The sequence below is a fragment of the Myxocyprinus asiaticus genome, chromosome 24, assembly GCF_019703515.2.
Source record: "Myxocyprinus asiaticus isolate MX2 ecotype Aquarium Trade chromosome 24, UBuf_Myxa_2, whole genome shotgun sequence".
Classification (NCBI taxonomy): domain Eukaryota; kingdom Metazoa; phylum Chordata; class Actinopteri; order Cypriniformes; family Catostomidae; genus Myxocyprinus; species Myxocyprinus asiaticus.
This window is the reverse complement of record NC_059367.1, coordinates 31,957,531-31,975,720: the sequence shown is the minus strand read 5'-3', so window position 1 is coordinate 31,975,720 and position 18,190 is coordinate 31,957,531. Positions and strand designations below refer to the sequence as shown.

The window sequence follows — 18,190 nt, the reverse complement described above, 5'->3', positions numbered from 1 at the left end:
GGGGATTGTTTGAGGAAGTTGAATTATTAAATGTTATTTTTTATTTTACTTATTAAGAATAATCTGTCACTGAAACCTCATGAAAACCCGAACTGGTCTCATATGAGATTTTTTTGTCCAGTATTTCTTTACTCTTATCATCAGCCACATAATATTTATCTTATTGTGTCTTTATGAATAGACCTTCTAATTAATTTTGTGTATAATTTGTGTATAAACCACTAATTAAAATGCTGTGGGAAAGAAAAATAAACATACTTTACAAGACCATAAACAAAATAATTTAAATCTGGTTTCATGTTCCTAGATCCTTTAATAAGAGAGTTTATCCTCATGAAGTTCACATTTCATAAACGCTGATTACATTTCACAATCCCCACATGAACTTAATTTCCAAATCTCACGAATGCTACAAATACAGGCACTTCCACCCAGTACTCTCACAAAATCAAGATTTTTTGGTTTGTTCTTTTTTAATTTGGTTCGAATTTTAATGTGCAACATTAAACTATGCCAAAAAATCATCATGCGCAAACAGGCAAATTGCATTCCAGTATTGAAAACAAAACAATCTAGTAGGCTATAAATCAGCTACTAAATGCACTTGTTCAAACCAATCCGAACCAAATTAAATGAAATCTCAAAATAATCATGTTTATTGCACATCTGTGATGTGCATAATCTGTGCGTAAAATTAAGCTAAATGCACCCGCACGCAATGATCACCCTCCTGAAATACATATATTTTTAAACATATCCAAACATCTTACCTTATTAATAGCTATTGCATCCTTCGCCAAAAGAAGCACATATGTGAAAATACTTGCGTAGATCCACATTTTTCATTTGACTTGTGAAAGTCCGTTTTTTTGGACGTCTTCCACCTGATGATACGATTTGGTGAGTCTGAATGCACCTGTATCCTCAGCCTGGTATTGTCAGCCTGAATCCACAAGAATACAGGTTTACGATTCCATGATTTTAGGGTGGTGCCATGCAGAGTTGTGTATGTTATGACGCGCAACTTTGAAGCAACTCACGCTTCGCTCTGCACAGATCTGAGATCACGCGCGCACACACCCACCTTCACCATCTTTGACATCCAGGGTGCGTTCCATTCAAAAGTGATCATCCCTACGCCCTATTCCCTTCGAAGACTTTACCATCCAATGTGAGAGCTTTGGAAGGCTGAAAGGTGTAGGGCTTAAAAATAACGTTTATTCGGAACTCACCTTTTAAGAAAAATTTTATTGGAAATTCTGTTCGAAAGGAGAACAATCATGATAGCCATGCTGGAAAATCGCTTCAACGTGCCCTTCGCAGACTGATTTATCCCGTTTGGAACACAAGGTCAGTGCCAATGGAAGGCGGGGAATCACTGGCACAACTTCTGTACCACAGGGACATTAATGTTGCTTTGTGCGCTTCTTGGTAACTTTCCAGGGACTTATAAAACTGAGCACTGAGCAGTGTAATAGTATTTCTGTAACAAAAAGTTATAGAATAATACAATACATATGTCAATTTCATGGGTAATGTTTGATGCATAATTTTATGGCCGATTTTGTTTGAATTCTTACTAATAATAATGAGGTATCGTCATTCTTAAATAATTACTGTGTATTTTACAATGATAAAAAAAAAAAAATGTTCATTTACTCTTTCATTAAAGGAATATTCCGGGTTCAATACTAGTTAAGCTTAATCGACAGCATTTGTGGCATAATGTTGATTACTAATATATATATATATATATATATATATATATATATATATATATATATATATATATATATATATATATATATACACACACACATAACATATACAAATGTCGACTAGTCCCTCCATTTCTTGGAAAAAAGCAAACATCAGAGGGTTACAGTGAGGCATTTACAATGGAAGTGAATGGGGGCAAATTTTTGGAGGGTTTAAACGCAGAAATGTGAAGCTTATAATTTTATAAAAGCCCTTACATTAATTCTTCTGTTAAAACTCGTGTTTTATTTGAGCTGTAAAGTTGTTTAAATCATCGTTTTTACGGTCGTTTTAGGGTTTTAGTGTTTATGGTGAATGTCGTTATGGCTACGTAGTTGTAAATGGATATAACTTTACACAGAAAAGGTTCGCAAGCAATTGTATCACACTAAAATTTTACAAGCATATCGTTTACATTTTGTGGCAATACTTTTGAAACAGTGAATATTTTAATGTTGATGGATCGGTCCCATTCACTTCCATTGTAAATGCCTCATTGGAACCCAGATTTTAGCTTTTTATTTATTTATTTATTTTAAGAATTTTAGTCTAACGAGTATAAATTATTTGTTGTGGTAATCAACATTATGCCACAAATGCTGTAGATTGAGTTTAACTTGTATTGAACCCGGAATATTCCTTTAAGTCAGCTAAATTTAAACTGTTATCTAGCGCCCTCTTTCAGTCAACAGTGCTGGCACAATGCTGCTCTTCCTTTCATCACCTACATTGAGGCCCGAAGGTGCCATGCTGCTTACATGTAGGAGGTAAGAGAGATGTGGATGAAATACTGGTCCAACTTCAAGGGATAGTTCACCCTAAAATGAAAATTCTCTCATCGTTTACTCACCCTCATGCTATCCCAGATGTGTATGACTTACTTTCTTGTGCTGAAAACAAACGGAGATTTGTAGATGAATATCTCAGCTCTGTAGGTCCATACAATGCAAGTGAATGGTGGCCAAAACTATGAAGGTCCAAAAAGCATAAAAAAAGCAGCTTAGAAGTAATACATATGACTCCAGTGGCTAAATCCATATCTTCAGAAGCGATATATTATAGGTGTGGGTGAGAAACAAATAAATATTTAAGTCCTTTTTTTTTTACTATAAATCTCCACTTTTACAATTTCATATTCTTCTTTTGTTTTTGGAGATTTGCATTCTTTGTGCATATTACCCCCTACTGGACATGGAGAATTTATAGTAAAGCTCCAGATATTATAGATGTAGCTAAAGATACTTTTTTTTTTGGAAGTAATTCCAATTTCTCCCTAATTTGGTATGCCCAATTCCCAGTGCGCTCTAGGTCCTCATGGTGGTGTAGTGACACGCCTCAATCCGGGTGGCGGAGGATGAGTCTCAGTTGCCTCTGTGTCTGAGACCGTGGCTTGTTGAGTGCGTTACTGTGGAGACCTAGTGTGTGTGGAGGCTTCACGCTATTCTCTGTGGCATCCACACACAACTCACCACGCGCCCCACTGAGAGCGAGAACCACATTATAGCGACCATGAGGAGGTTAACCCAACGTGACTCTACACTCCCTAGCAACTGGGCAATTGGTTGCTTAGGAAGCCTGACTGGAGTCACTCATCATGCCCTGGATTCAAACTTGCGACTCCAGGTGTGGTAGTCAGCGTCTTTACTCGCTGAGCTACCCAGGCCTTACTAAAGGTACATTTCTAAAAATCTTCATTTGTGTTCTGCAGAAGAAATAAAGTCATACACATCTGAGATGTCATGAGGGTGAGTAAATGATGAGAGAATTTTCATTTTTGGGTGAACTATCCCTTTCAGAACTTCTGGCTGGACTGTTTGCACATTTTAGACTGCTTATATTGCTGCAACATTAAAAGTAATGCATCAACAGCTGTATATAGAAAGATAAAGTCCAGTTGACCTTGGGTGAATGCTATTGCAGGCTAGAGTAGTACCGGTACATTCACTGAACATTTTATGTGTTAGACTTTGAGGTGGCTGCTTAAGAGTACATTGAACCCCACTCACTATCTTTTTTCATACAGCGTCTATGTCCTTTCTTGTCCATGTCCACAGGAACAATTAGAACATGTCAGAAGTTTCTTGCTCAGTACAAAAAAAAAAAAAAAAAAAAACAGATGGTAAATTCTGTTTTCCTGCCTTTCTGCTTATCTGTTCCATTACAGTCGACCCTTATTTATAAGCAAAAGCAATGCACAGTATTTCTTCTTGGAAAACAGTACCCCCAGGTGGTAAGCTGTACAGTTCTGGACATGTCAAATACTGAAATTGTCAAAGAATACATGTTATTTCCATGTTCTATTTATAATTACTGATGTATGTAGAATTATAATAGGGTTACAGGGCAACTCGTCAGGTGGTGCTTGTATGGTTATTATAAAACATATAACTACTGATGGTTCTCTCTTTCTCTCTCTAACATAGATGAAAGACTAGAGGTTAGGAGAGCAATCCTGAGTTGTTCCCTGAGTACTGTCAGAGGGGGAAAAGCTGATGAAGAAGGGAGTGATGATAATGATGATGAAGGGACCCTAACCTAAACAAACTTTGTGCCTGATTTATAGATGAAGATGGTGACATCTTGAAGTCTTGAAAGCATCATGTAACCATGAAGTGATCAGTGAGATCACTTAAAAAGATCACTGATCTTTTTAAATGTTACAGTTCACCCCAAGATTTTATTTTATTGTCATTTACTCAAACCCATATGACTTTCTTCCGTGACACACATAAAATGGCTGAATGTCACTATTGACTTTCATTGCAACTTTTTTCATACAATGAAATTGAATGGTGATAGAAGCAAGCATTCGGCATCCTTTAATGTTCCACAGAAAAAGTCAAACAGGAAGGTGGTGAGTAAATGATGACAGAATTTTCATTTTTGGGTGAACTATCCCTTTAAGTAAATGGTTAATATGGATACAATTTTGATAATGAAAGCAAAATGTATTGTATTTCGTTTCTGAACATTATTCAGTTGGTTCTGAAAGTAATTTGTAAATCTAGTATATTCTGATACATTACTGCTAATATATGTACTCTGGCCGTTTTGTACAGGTGTTTTTTTGTTGTTGTTGTTGTTGAACACTTGTACTGACTAAAACTATTGCTGCTTCTATCTGTTCACATCACAAAATAAAACACGCAGTGTAGTGTGATACATTACTGCTAATATATACTCTTACCATGTACAGATTAAATGTTTATCACGAAAGTGTTTATGTTGTTTGAAAACTTTTGTACTGACTCCATTGGTGTTTATAGTTCTTATTCGGTCAGCTTAATAAAACGCACGATATTAGTCAAAGGCATGATATCAATGAACGTTTTTTACTTTATCATTATTATTCAAAAAAAAAAAAAAAAAAAAAAAAAAAAGATCAGAAACACGTCCTTTGCCAGAAGATCATGACTTCCACATACATTACAACACAACGCGCAGTGAAATACACCAATCAGAAATCGTTATATCCACGCATGCGCACTTTGTATGCCCTGCGAGCCTTATAACCCACATCCGGGTGTTTAGGGTTCCCGAATTGGCGACCCGTCGCCGTAAGTGTGACTTTATTTTGCGCGAGTATAATTTGGGTGAAAACCCATTAAATCATCCGTTTTCCACTTTTGGAGAGCGGTTAATGCCTTGTGGGGCGCTACACTTCCCACGCTAAGGAAAAACTACGCTTTTCAAGGGGCGAGGCCCCGTTTTTTGGGCAACTGTTTTTTTTTGTGTGTGTGTTAGCACAAGTTCTTTTACTGAGACATTCGGATTGTGTCTCTTGTTTTTCTCTCGGGTTGTTTGTGGTCAAGATGTCGCCGTAATGGGGTCTCCGCGTTTGACAGAAATGAATAAGGGCCTCTGTCGCCTGACCCGCGTTTGCAACAACCCGTTGTTATTCCCTTTTGCCCCGTTTAATGCTAGAGAGCTCGGAGGCTCTCTTCCCACAGTTCGGCCTCAACATGGAGAAAAATCCAAATACCAACAACAGCAGTAGCAATACGAAGATCCCGCCCCGCTCCGGCTCGACAGGCCCGACTCCTGCGGACTCTAAAACAAAAACAGGTACATGATCAGCACCTTATGGACACAAACACACGCTTGTTATGGTCAAATTTGAGCTGCCCCGTGCTAGGAGAAAATATGTCATTGTTATGGCGTAGTTTTGTTTGTGTCTGCTGATATGACACTGCTCCAGCTAGTTTGTTTGGCCTGCTACGTGCATTATTAATGTGGAAAATCGAACAATACCAGTATTAAATCGCAATCAACTCAAAATAACATATATACAAAATACATATTCAACTATTAGCCTAATATTGTCATTAATGTCAGATTAAACCTTTTAGGCCCATTCCACATTTCCCTCTTGGCCTGACTGGACTTACAACTTTACAACCCATTTCTAATATCAAAACTTGGCTGGTGTGTCAACTTTCTATATAGGTAGACCGATAGTAAATAAAACTGAATTCCCCTAAATCTTTATTGATTTCCAAAAGGAATACATTTGTTTCCCTGCTCCCATTTTTGTTTTAGCACATATATGTATCAGAATCATGGTCAGGATCTATTCTTGTCAGCAGGCTGCCATGTGACTAGATAAAAAAAAAAAAGAAATTAGTAGTTTAATGCCATGTTGCTTTTGGAGGGGCCTAAGAAAGCTATGAACATATAAGCGTAATATCATTGTAGATAACCGCTTAAATTGTGTACTATATCGCCCTTGTTTTACACCGATCAGCCACAACATTAAAACCACCTGCCTAATGTTGTGTAGGCCCCCCTCGTGCCGCCAAAACAGCACCAACTCGCATCTCAGAATAGCGTTCTGAGATTATATTCTTCTCACCACAATTGTACAGAGTGGTTATCTGAGTTACCGTAGACTTTATCAGTTCGAACCAGTCTGGCCATTCTCTGTTGACCTCTCTCATCAACAAGGTGTTTCCATCCACAGAACTGCCGCTCACTGGATGTTTTTTGTTTTTGGCACCATTCTGAGTAAACTCTAGAGACTGTTGTATGTGAAAATCCCAGGAGATCAGCAGTTACAGAAATACTCAAACCAGCGCATCTGGCACCAACAAACATGAAACGGTCCAAATCACTGAGATCAATTTTTTTCCCTCATTCTGATGGTTGACATGAACATTAACTGAAGCTCCTGACCTGTATATGCATGATTTTATGCACTGCACTGCTGCCACATGATTGGCTGATTAGATAATCGCATGGATGTTTGTTGGTGCCTGACAGGCTGGTTTGAGTATTTTTGTAACTGCAGATCTCCTGGAATTTTCCACACACAACAGTCTCTAGAATTTACTCCTAATGGTGCCAAAAACAAAAAACATCAAGTGAGCAGCAGTTCTGTGGATAGAAACACCTTGTTGATGAGAGAGGTCAACAGAGAATGGCCAGACTTGTTCGAACTGACAAAGTCTACGTTAACTCCGATAACCGCTCTGTACAATTGTGGTGAGAAGAATATAATTCTGAGGCTATTCTGAGATGCGGGTTGGCGCTGTTTTGGTGGCACGAGGGGGACCTACACGATATTAGGCAGGTGGTTTTAATGTTGTGTCTAATCGGTGTAGTTTTGATGAATAATGTTTTGATGTAGGCCCATGAACCATATGGAGTCTCTGCTTCTGGTTGATAAGCTGTGTTTACACCCCTTGCTCTTTATCATGTGGTCCTCCCTGAAATACTTCAAAGTAAAACATGTGACTGATTTAAGTTTGGCCTGTGCAAATTATGGCAAAATTGTGAAAGTGCTTCTCAAAAAAAAAAAAAAAGAAAATTGGCATGAGCATGAATGCTAACAACATTCACAGTTCATGCGTAACAACTTGAGTCACATGTCAGATCATATTTTACCTTAAGGAGGGACAACAAAAATAAAATTCTCGACTATTATTGTTTAGTTCAATAACATTTTATTAACAATATTAATTGTAATAAACAGGGTTCTCCCTCAACCATCTTGGGAACTAGGCCTGCATCTATTTTATGTTGACAAGTAAAACGATGTGCTATAGATTTTATGCATATTGACAAGTCTTTTTTCCTCTTGTTTAGATGGCAAGAATAATGGGGGCTCAAAGCGCTATAGCCGCAAGCGTGAGCCCACTTTTCCCAAGGCTGAGAGCTGTCCAGGCCCACGGCGTTCCCAGCCACACAAAAGCAAGAATTTTGACAAGAGACCCCCTCAGAGAGGTGGCGGTGGGGGTCGACAGTATGGACTCGCTGGTGGTGGGAGAAGAGAAGAGGTTTGTTTATAAATCGATTTGAGCAAAATGATTCATTTGTTTTTCCATAAATGGCTATTTTTTATGTTTCCATATTTTAAACTAATTAAAGGAATAGTTCACCCCAAAATTTAAATTCTCTCATTATTCTCTTTATCCTGATACCATCCCAGATGTCTTATTGTTTTTAAATGTATTTTTAAGTTACTTTTCGACCAATTTGGAATGCCCAATTTCCACTACTTAGTAGGTCCTCGCGGTGGCACGGTTACTCACCCCAATCCGGGTGGTGGAGGACAAGTCTCAGTTGCCTCCGCTTCTGAGACCGTCAATCCATGCATCTTATCACATGGCTCGTTGTGCATGACACCGCGGAGACTGCGCATGTGGAGGCTCATGCTACTCTCCACTATCCACGCACAACTTACCACGCGCCCCATTGAGCACGAGAACCACTAATTGCGACCATAAGGAGGTTACCTCATGTGACTTTACCCTCCCTAGCAACCGGGCCTATTTGGTTGCTTCGGAGACCTTGCTGGAGTCACTCAGCACGCCCTGGATTCGAACTTGCAACTCCAGGGGTGGTAGTCAGCGTCAGTACTCGCTGAGCTACCCAGGCCCCCATGACTGTCTTTCTTCAGCAGTACACAAATGAAGATTTTAAGAAGAAAATAGAGCTCTGTCAGGTCCTTATAATGTAAGTACACAGGTGCCAGCACTTTGACGGTCCAAAAGTCACATTTAGGCAGCAATAAAGTAATCCATGTTACTCCAGTCGATCAGTGAATGTCTTCTGAAACAAATCGATAGGTTTCTGTAAGAAACGGTAATTAATGTTATTAACTTCAAATCGGCACTTCCATCCAGGGCTCTGATGCAGTTTGAAATGGATGAACACTCTCGTGACGTTCGTTCTTCTGTTGTAAATAAGCACTGCTCCTGAATTCTCGGGTGAACTCGCTGATGCGCTTCCGTCACACGACAGCTACGTGATGCGTCTGCTGCTGGCAGGAAGTACTTTGTAAAAGTTAATAATGTTTTAATTATTGATTTATTTTTTACACAAAACATATTGATTTGCTTCATAAGACATTCGTTGATCGACTAGTCGTGTGGATTACTTTATTGCTGCCTAAATATGACTTTTGGGCCGTCAAAGTGCTGGCACCCGTGTAATTTCATTATAAGGACCTGACAGAGCTCATCTTCTAAAAATCTTCATTTGTGTTCTGCTGAAGAAGGACAGTCATACACATTTGGGATGGCATCAGGGTAAGTGAATAATGAGAGAATTTTCATTTTTGGGTCAACTATTCCTTTAAAAATACATGCCCATAGTTGTTTGCTGTATCAAGAATTAACTTTAAGCACTGTAACTCTTGTCATTAGGTAGAAGAGAACCGCCGGGCAGAGTTTAGCCCGGCTCAGTTTGCTGGACCCAAAAAGATAAGTCTGAACCACCTGCTCAACTTCACGTTTGAGCCACGAGGAAGCCATTTTGGCTTTGGAGGCGATGGCCATTCCTGCTGGGGTCGCCGCAACAAGTGGGGTCACAAACACAAGCCCTTCAACAAAGAGCTTTTCCTACAGGCCAAGTGGGTACAATTTTTACTATTATAGTGATATTTTAGGTTAATGTCTTTCCCGGTGCCAATGGATTGACATAATGTGATGCATCATGATGAGGCCTGGTAGTTTTGTAGTACTGATGTTAAAGTATACATTTCTTTTAACAAAATGTGTAATATATATGCAGTCAGTTTGGTTCTTAAATGTATATGTTTTATCCACCAGTTGCCAGTTTGTGGTAATTGATGATCAGGACTATCAGGCCCACTTCACTGATCCAGACACTCTGGTGGACTGGGAGTATGTGCAGCAAGTGGTGAGGAGTCTTTGTTCCCCCCCCCAGTTCAGACTGCACAGTAAAAAAAAAAAAAAAAAAAAAAGGGGGACTTTCAATGACTCATCTTAAAACGGTTGCATACACCAGATCGAAATGTGTTTCTTCATGACATTCTATCCGTCTCATCGGCACAGCGCATCTACAGTCATGAGGTGCCATCATGTCCAATCTGCCTGTATCCCCCCGTGGCGGCCCACATGACACGCTGCGGCCACATCTACTGTTGGCCGTGTATGCTGCACTACCTCTCTTTGAGTGAGAAGAATTGGTCCAAGTGCCCCATTTGTTATGAGGCCGTGCACAGTGTTGACCTCAAGAGGTTTGTACTGAAATCACCTAATTATAATGCTTACTAATGTTTCATTTTGGTTGATTTAATGGATTGTATTGTGTCGTAGGCCACTGATTGATGTAGGATCTACTGGTCAATTTATTATCCAACACATCTATAAACCATAATGTTTGTAAAAATTAAGCTTTGTAAACCCTTTTATTCAAGGAAACTTTGGAGCCAATTTTAAATGAACTACTATATTTTTCCTCTGAATCATATTTAGATGTGTCAATTTTTAAGATAATGGACCCCTATTTTTTAAGTCTCTTTTTATGAAGGGACAGTAAAAATATCATGTCGACTGCCTAATTTTATTTGTTACTCATGTGACGTTATTTTAGGAAGTTATGACCTCAATGTTGTAAATGAACCCTACCTTGTCATCTTTCAGTGTGGTTGCCATGGAGACCCGTCAGTACGTGACCGGTGATGTCATCACCATGCGTCTGATGCGGAGAGAGAAAGGATCGCTGGTGGCTCTTCCCAGCTCTCAATGGATTAAAGTGGAGGAGCCCATACATTTTGGAGGTGGGATTTCTTTGACACTCTGGGGTGCTTCTTATTTCTAAAATGTGCATCCTCTTTTTCATCCTCGAGCCCATGACTCGGAAACCGATCAAAGTCCGCCATCATAAAGGACGTATTAAAATCTCTAAATGCGCTGCGACAACGGAGGAAGGTTACAGAGGACGCTTAAGCGAGGAAGCACAGGTGGATCCTTTGCGGAAGACTTTTTGGTCGAAGCACCTGAAGCATGCATAAATTCTCCTCCACCTTCACATCTGACGCAATGTGTCCTTTGCAGTTTAAATAAACGTTAATTGTAAAATAATTTAGGTTTTATTAAAAAAAAATATAAATGAATCAAGTTTCGACAACATAACGGCAAGCGCTCTGAGGTAATGCAGCTGTGCAGGGACGGTGCTCTGAAGTGACGCGTGAGTGAGCAAGACATTCCATTTTACAAATTCTTGCTTTAATTCCTCCCTTGTTTTCTTTCATCCTTTCCTTGTTTCCTTAGAAGGCAGAGCTAGGAAATGAGGAAAGGAAACAAGGATGCACAATTTCAGATATGAGAAGCATCTTTGCTGGTATTCATTTGAGTGTATTTTTAAATTTCACATTTGACCAATGTTTTCTTTCATTTGCTGCAGATGTGCATTTGAGCTCCTACTCTAAGCTGCTGTTGGCGTCTCAGGAGCAGGTTTTGGGTTTTCTGGCTGAGGAGAGGATGGCTCTGCAAACCCAACTCAACCAAGAGAAAGACGACCCACAGGCCTGTTTCATACAAAGCGCCTTACTGCAGCTGCAGGTACACATGCGTTCACACTATGCAACCAGTATGGGAAAATGAACTTTGAAACTTTGCTGGGCTACAAGCTACTCAAAATTCATGTTAGTTAAACAGTTAAGATACTATTTTGGAAAAAAGTAGTTGTGCTATTAAGCTACTAGGTTATTAAATTAAGTACAAAATCAGAGCAGTAGTTATAGGGCACAAAACTTAAAGAATCTCAATTAGATTATCTTTAGTACAAACTAAGAAAACTGAGGTTTTATTTACATTTTATGTTTTATGAGCATGTTTTATAAAACTGGAATGAAACATACAATGAGACTATATATAAACAGTGTAGCGTTTGAGAAGGAAAAAAGAAAGCTCTAACTGGAGAAGCTACACTTTGGTAAAAAGCTTTAAGTTCAGTAGCTATGTTACTCAACAAAGTTGTCACTTTTAGTTAGTTACTCCCCAACATTGCACGCAAATTTGTAAACCTAACAATATAAACTTCATTTAATCCATAAATCCACAGGAGCGAGAGGAGGGTCTGAAGTGTCGCCGTAAGAATGGTGGCTCTGTTGATGAGGTAGACGTGAAAAAACTGTCTCTTACTGAGCACTCTTCTCCAGAGGTGATTTCAGTCAAGAGCTTCACTAACTCCAAGGTGAGTACAAACAACTTTCCTTCCATTAGTACACCTCTACTACAGTTTATGATGATTATGATTGTTTCAATGCTTAATACATTATCCCTCAACCTATATTATAAAAGGATCTTGTTGAAAAAAATTGACCATATTTTGTTTGATTAAACTAAATTAGTTGTGCTAATGCGGTTGTGAACACAAAATAAATAAATTGCAAATTTAACTTTGATACATTGAGCAAAATGAAGGCAATTCCACAAAAGTCCCATTGATTTGCACTATGGCTATGTTAGCTTGTGTTTTTTATAAAATGTAAAAATTGTCAGTTTAATTTTCCGCCTGTGTCAGGGTAAAACATTTGCAAATTGCTAAGAATCTATGCATTTCTTGGTAGTAGTATTACATTCCAATTAAACAATTGGACCAAAATAAAAATGTTGGCACTGTGTTTGGTCGCCACTTTGTCAAATGTTAAATCTGGGTCCAGAAGCAGTTGAGGATCACTGCAGTAAATATCACTGAGCATAATTTGATTTAACGCATTGTGTCCTACCCCAGCCCATCCTACAGTATGCCTCTGCATTTGATGATGAGATTCAGGACCTCCACGAGGAGCCGGTGGAAGAGATGCCTGCTCACAATGTTCCTGAGGTGGCTGAAGAGATTCCTGAAGGACCAGTGGAGGACAAACCTGTGGAAGACAACCCTCAGGCCAGTCAGAATGAGACGGGCCCACAGCAGAACTCTCATTATGGCCCATATTACTACTTCTACCAAGGTGTGTGTCTGCCCATATGAAACTATTATTTTGTACATAGCATATAACAGCTCTCTGTATATGACTGTAATGTATCACTCTCTTGTGCACATGCAGCTGAGGACGGTCAGCAGATGTTTCTGCACCCAGTGAACGTGCGCTGTCTGCAGAGAGAGTATGGAAGCCTGGAGAACAGCCCCCAGTCTATAACTGCTACTGTAGTGGAGATTGATGGACAGACTGTCACTGAGGTAAACAAACATTTACTAAATTAATACTCCCACTAGTCTCCTAGTATTATAGATAAATGCATATCTTGTACTTTGGTGTGCTACTCACAGGATTGGTTCAGTTCAACTTTATTGTCAAACTCATCCATTAGCAAAGATACACCATTATAACACACAGACTAAATACAATACATACAATAAAAATAGAAAAAAAGTCATTGCCAATTTTTGTAAAAGACAGTTATACCAGTGTTTCCATAGAAGTGACTGGTATCGTACGACACTAAGCCTTGGATTTGATGGCAGCATAATAATGGTGTTCTGAGAATTATCCAGTTGACAGATAAATTTATACATCAGATTTCTCAATGGAGCCTGGAAAGTGTTGACCCTTGCATTACAAAACAAGTCACTTGCACTACACCACCTAGCTTTTTTTAAGCAAGATCCGCATGCAGTCATTATAGGCAACCTGAAGCTTGTGTAGTCTCACATTTTTAAACTTGGCCCACAAGGGAGCAGTGTAGAGAGGAGTGCAATATGCTCTAAAGAGACTTATCTTAACATGATCTGAACACATGTAGAATTTTCTTGCCAACATATTAGCTTGAGCATATAACATACGATGCTGTTTATACATCTCATCGTCATCATACATTTTGATCAGTAATGGAGTGCTCCAGAAACACACAGTACTTGCCCTGACAAATAAAAATCTGGAAAACTGAGGTCCTTATCCCCTTTTGTTCTACATGTTATGGCAACAATCTTTTAGCATTGTATTGCACATCATGTTTGACCCCATAATCAGAACAAATATTCAGCAGCTGTTGAAAGCCAGCACTACTTGGAGAAAAAATAGCCAGATCATCGCCATACATAAGATGATTCATTAGGTTGTTAACAATCATACAGCCAGTTTTGTAGCCTCTTAGTTGTCCAGACAGGTCATTCATGTACATGTTAAATAGGGCTGGTGAGAGTAACCCCCCCCCACCGGAGACTCTATTACCCCATTTGACCTTCATACTCTGATTGGCATAGGATGCCAGGATTCTTATCATGCTGTCAGGCATGCCCCTTTGACTCAATTTCAAAAACAGTTTTTGGTGATTAAATCTATCAAAAGCCTTAGAAGCGTCAATAAAGCCGATTACAACAGAGGAGTTTTGCCTTCTATACATTTCAACTACTACATCCAAGGCATAGATACATAAATCAGTACCATGCTTGGCCTTAAAACCAAACTGGTTGTCTGTGGTTCCAATATATACACAAGCGATCTAATAAAATCCTTTCCAGAACTTTAGATAACACACTGGCTAATGTAATTAGTCTATAATTATTCTTGATGACAGGCATGAGAGCAACTGATAAAATAGACTCTGGCAACAGTGCATGGGTCATAAATCCAGTAAAACAAATGGCAAGAAGAACTGCAACCTTTGGGCTCGCAAACTTGGTGTTCAGCAGTGATTTGATCTAAGCCACTTGCTTTTCTATCAGATAGCTGTGTTATTGCTTGATAGACCTCATTGTTTGTAATACCCACTGTATCACTGTTGGCAACATTATCCACTTTATAGGGGTCACTTTTAACACAGTTAAATAAAGCAGAGTAATGTTGGCTCCACAACTCTGCTATATTATCAGCTCCAGAAACTCCCTCTATAGTGCATGGTAACAATGTATTGCTCCTGTTTAGAGCTCTCACCTCCTTCCAAAAGTCAATGACATTGTTACAGAGTAGTTTTTCAGCCATAGAGTCTGCTCTCATAACTTGTTTGTGTTTGCAAACATAACGAACCGCATATTTATACCTACCATTGGTGAACTTCTTATAATCTAGGACAGGCCCCTGTCTGGGCCTACCTACCAAAACCCATGCCTTAAATGCCTCCTTAGCTTCTGCACGATATGCAGACACATACTTTTTCCAACCTGGCTTGATGTTGTATGCTTTATTAGAGCAAGTAAAGTATGGTCTACTGGCCTCATACACAGCTTCCACAATACAATCATACATGGCACAGAGGGCTTTACGGTGAGAAATGTCATTACAATTTACATCAGAACACACCATTGCGCCTCTGGGTAAAAAACATAATTCAAGAGGGCATCAGTTTTCCTATAGTATGTTAAGACATCCTCGTATATGAGCTTGGCCCAATCCAGGTTTGCCGAGCTGGCACTCAAACTCCTAAGTCATCTCAGGGAGACGTTTCCAGCATCACTCAATGTATCCAGGCTATGCCTTCTGCCACGACTCGGCTCAAACTGCCGCTCCATAACAGCAACTCCGCTATCAATGGTCGGAGTAACAGTACGCAGGTCCTCACCGATATCCACCTGAAGTTTTACTGCATGTCTTAGCGTGCACACCTCACTGTGCAGACGCTCCATCTTGCAGAGCAGGTTTGAGACATCCACGTTTTCAAACGTCATGGGTGGCAGCTCATCCAGGTAGTGGGAGGCAAATCAGGGGATGTTTTCCACACACTCTTAACAGTTTTAGGCAACATTTAATATTATTGACAACCTTCTGGCCTTTACAGGCCACGCACCGTTGCTTAGTATCAGGGCAAAGTTCAAATAACATCCTTTTTGAAGACTCAAAACTTGAAAAGACTCAAAGAGTCAAAGGTGCTCAAGGCTACTAGGACTATTTGGTCCTGACTCTGTTTTTATTTTAACCACGAGGAAGTTAAGAAAATCATTAAGGCGTAGGTTTTATTCAAGGCCGGCTAAAACCAGGAGCAGCCGAACCATGACACGCACTTTCCGCCATCTTGTCAGATTGGGTTTTAAACTTGTTCAGTAATGCCTGCCATCAAGAAACTATTTGTATTTATTTGTAGGATATTCGTCGCCGGCATCGTTACCTCTCTCACCTACCACTCACGTGTGAGTTCAGCCTCTGTGAGCTTCATCTTCAGCCACCGGTTCTCTCAAAAGAGACCCTGGACAGTTTCTCAGGTACATTAAGAAACATGATTCTAATTCAACCCCCTCATTAAACCCAACTGGTAAAATATGATGGACAAATGTTTGAAATTTTTTTTAACAAACATTTTCTCATTTTGGCAGATGACTTGGAGAAGCGGAAGCGTCTGAGGCAGAAGAAAGTGAGGGATGAAAAGAGAAGAGAGAAGAGGATTGAAATGGAGGAAAACAGGAAACAGGGCAAATGTGAGAATTAAGCTCCCCTTGACTTATTGTATTTCTGTGGAAATTGGGGAAAATGCTTAAAATGTTTGAGAGTAGAACATTAATGAACTTGGTCCTGTGTTTCTGAAAGAGTTGAGCAAAACTGTCCTTTCTTTTGCACTAGTAAATATGGGCATTTTTTTTTTCTTTAGCTCTCTATTGGCTCAGTAATGAGAGAGGTGTGTTTTTGTCTGTATGTTAGATCCAGAGGTGCACATTGGGCTTGAGAACCTCCAGCAGTTTCCTGCTTTTGGATCGCCACCGCAGTACAGCCCAATATTGCAGCCCCCGGAGTTCCTGCTGGGACCCCCCTCTCCTCTAAGCAGCAGCCCTTCCTCAGGTAACACAAGCACACTCCCTTTCACTGCTCTCAGTAATTAGTTATTTATTTTATTATTTAAATTATTTATTTTATTCCAGAAGGAATTATGTTCCCTTATCTGAGTGAGCACAGTCCCTCCCTCAGTGTTGCCAGTGTGGTGGAAGAGGACTCTCACTGCATGTCCTTTGCTCAGGTTTGCCTTTCATTCTCTCAGAAATAGCTTAAACATGGACTCTGGAACACCCAGAGGCACTATTGATGTTTGCAATTTGGGTGGGCCTTCAGACTAATGTAAAAATTAGATGCTCAGTGATATTTCAAATACAAAATTTTGCACTTATTGGGTTGGTGTGAGTGCTAGCTGTTACATACTCGACCTACCACTGGGTGGACCAGGTGATTATTGTATACTAAGACCTAGACAAACACTGTTGATTTAAAAAAAAAAAAAAATTGTAAACTGAAGATAACTTGTTGTGTTTTTTTTTTTTGTTTGTTTTTTTTTTTTTAGCAAGGTTTATTTAAAAAAAACAAAACAAAAAACAACAACAACAACATCAAATTAGTAGCCATTGAACTCATTGTAGTTATCTTCACATGCTGGTCTGAAAACAAATGTGAAAAAAAAAGAAAAGAAAAAACTATGCAAAATCATGATAACTTTGGGGTGGACCCACTTGTAGTTGTGTGTCTGGTTAAACCTTGAACAATTAGTGGTATTTTTGAGAGGTTTGATTATCAAAAGCATGTAACATGACTTGTGACTTCTCTGGTAGATGCTGAAAGATGGGAAAGCCCGTGTGGATGCTGGGCCTAAAACCACCACAAAAAAAGGTGAGCCACCTGTCATTCTAATAAGTAATTTATTGGCTGTTAGACTTTATTTCCTGTTGGCTAAATCGAAATATCTTCGCTTTGCATAGATTTGACCTGTGTTTTCCTCAAATGTGTGCAGAGATGTTCCTGGCCCCTCCATCAGCAGACAGTGATGGAGAGAGTGACGGTTCTGATCGGGTCCCGGTACCCAGTTTCCAGAACTCTTTCAGTCAGGCTTTTGAGGAGGCTTTGTCACAGCTGGACCATGGAAATCAGACACCAGCGCACCCTTTACCCGTCCCCGGTGAGGCTCCCACACTATCCTGCTCAATGTGTCTGTTGTGCCGTTTTAGGGAAGCTACTTTTAAAACTAGCTTTCCATTATTTACACAATTAAAGCAGAGTTGTGCAATTCCTGCACCACTAGCGTCACCAAATATTGTTTTATCACCTTTTTGAACAGTTCCCCCTGCTGTTACTCGAACAAACAGATAGCCCTACCCCCAGCTCGTGCTATTGGTTGTGTCAGTGATAGCCATGTCTGGCTGAAGAGGTCGCTCAAAACAAAGTTTTACAACGCCAATAAGGCAGTTTTTACAGTTTTCGACCCTGTTTACACCTGGTATTAAGATGCGTCTTGGGTGATCTGATCACGTGTGGTCAGGCGAGATGCAT

General features: G+C 39.6%; 2 protein-coding genes across 3 annotated transcripts in view; one reads left to right on the top strand and one right to left on the bottom strand.

Moving 5' to 3' along the window:
* The window catches only part of olfml2a (olfactomedin-like 2A), a 29,140-nt gene extending 28,085 nt beyond the window's left edge, over nucleotides 1–1,055 (bottom strand). Inside the window, exon 1 of the mRNA XM_051653644.1 lies at nucleotides 771–1,055. Coding sequence (XP_051509604.1) covers nucleotides 771–839 — 69 coding nt within the window. The 5' untranslated portion in view covers nucleotides 840–1,055. The remainder of the gene's footprint in view (nucleotides 1–770) is intronic.
* Nucleotides 1,056–5,271: 4,216 nt separating this feature from the next.
* Nucleotides 5,272–18,190, top strand: part of LOC127415090 (RING finger protein 10-like) — a 15,244-nt gene continuing 2,325 nt past the window's right edge. Inside the window, exons 1-16 of one of the 2 annotated variants that reach the window (XM_051653639.1) lie at nucleotides 5,272–5,823; nucleotides 7,843–8,033; nucleotides 9,405–9,610; nucleotides 9,810–9,900; nucleotides 10,056–10,240; nucleotides 10,647–10,783; nucleotides 11,410–11,567; nucleotides 12,070–12,201; nucleotides 12,742–12,961; nucleotides 13,058–13,191; nucleotides 16,029–16,146; nucleotides 16,258–16,359; nucleotides 16,580–16,717; nucleotides 16,801–16,892; nucleotides 17,476–17,533; nucleotides 17,655–17,819. In XM_051653639.1, the coding sequence (XP_051509599.1) occupies nucleotides 5,676–5,823; nucleotides 7,843–8,033; nucleotides 9,405–9,610; nucleotides 9,810–9,900; nucleotides 10,056–10,240; nucleotides 10,647–10,783; nucleotides 11,410–11,567; nucleotides 12,070–12,201; nucleotides 12,742–12,961; nucleotides 13,058–13,191; nucleotides 16,029–16,146; nucleotides 16,258–16,359; nucleotides 16,580–16,717; nucleotides 16,801–16,892; nucleotides 17,476–17,533; nucleotides 17,655–17,819 (2,275 nt within the window). In that variant the 5' untranslated portion in view covers nucleotides 5,272–5,675. Of the gene's footprint in view, nucleotides 5,824–7,842; nucleotides 8,034–9,404; nucleotides 9,611–9,809; nucleotides 9,901–10,055; nucleotides 10,241–10,646; nucleotides 10,784–11,409; nucleotides 11,568–12,069; nucleotides 12,202–12,741; nucleotides 12,962–13,057; nucleotides 13,192–16,028; nucleotides 16,147–16,257; nucleotides 16,360–16,579; nucleotides 16,718–16,797; nucleotides 16,893–17,475; nucleotides 17,534–17,654; nucleotides 17,820–18,190 lie in introns of both variants that reach the window. The other variant, XM_051653638.1, reaches the window with a different exon arrangement.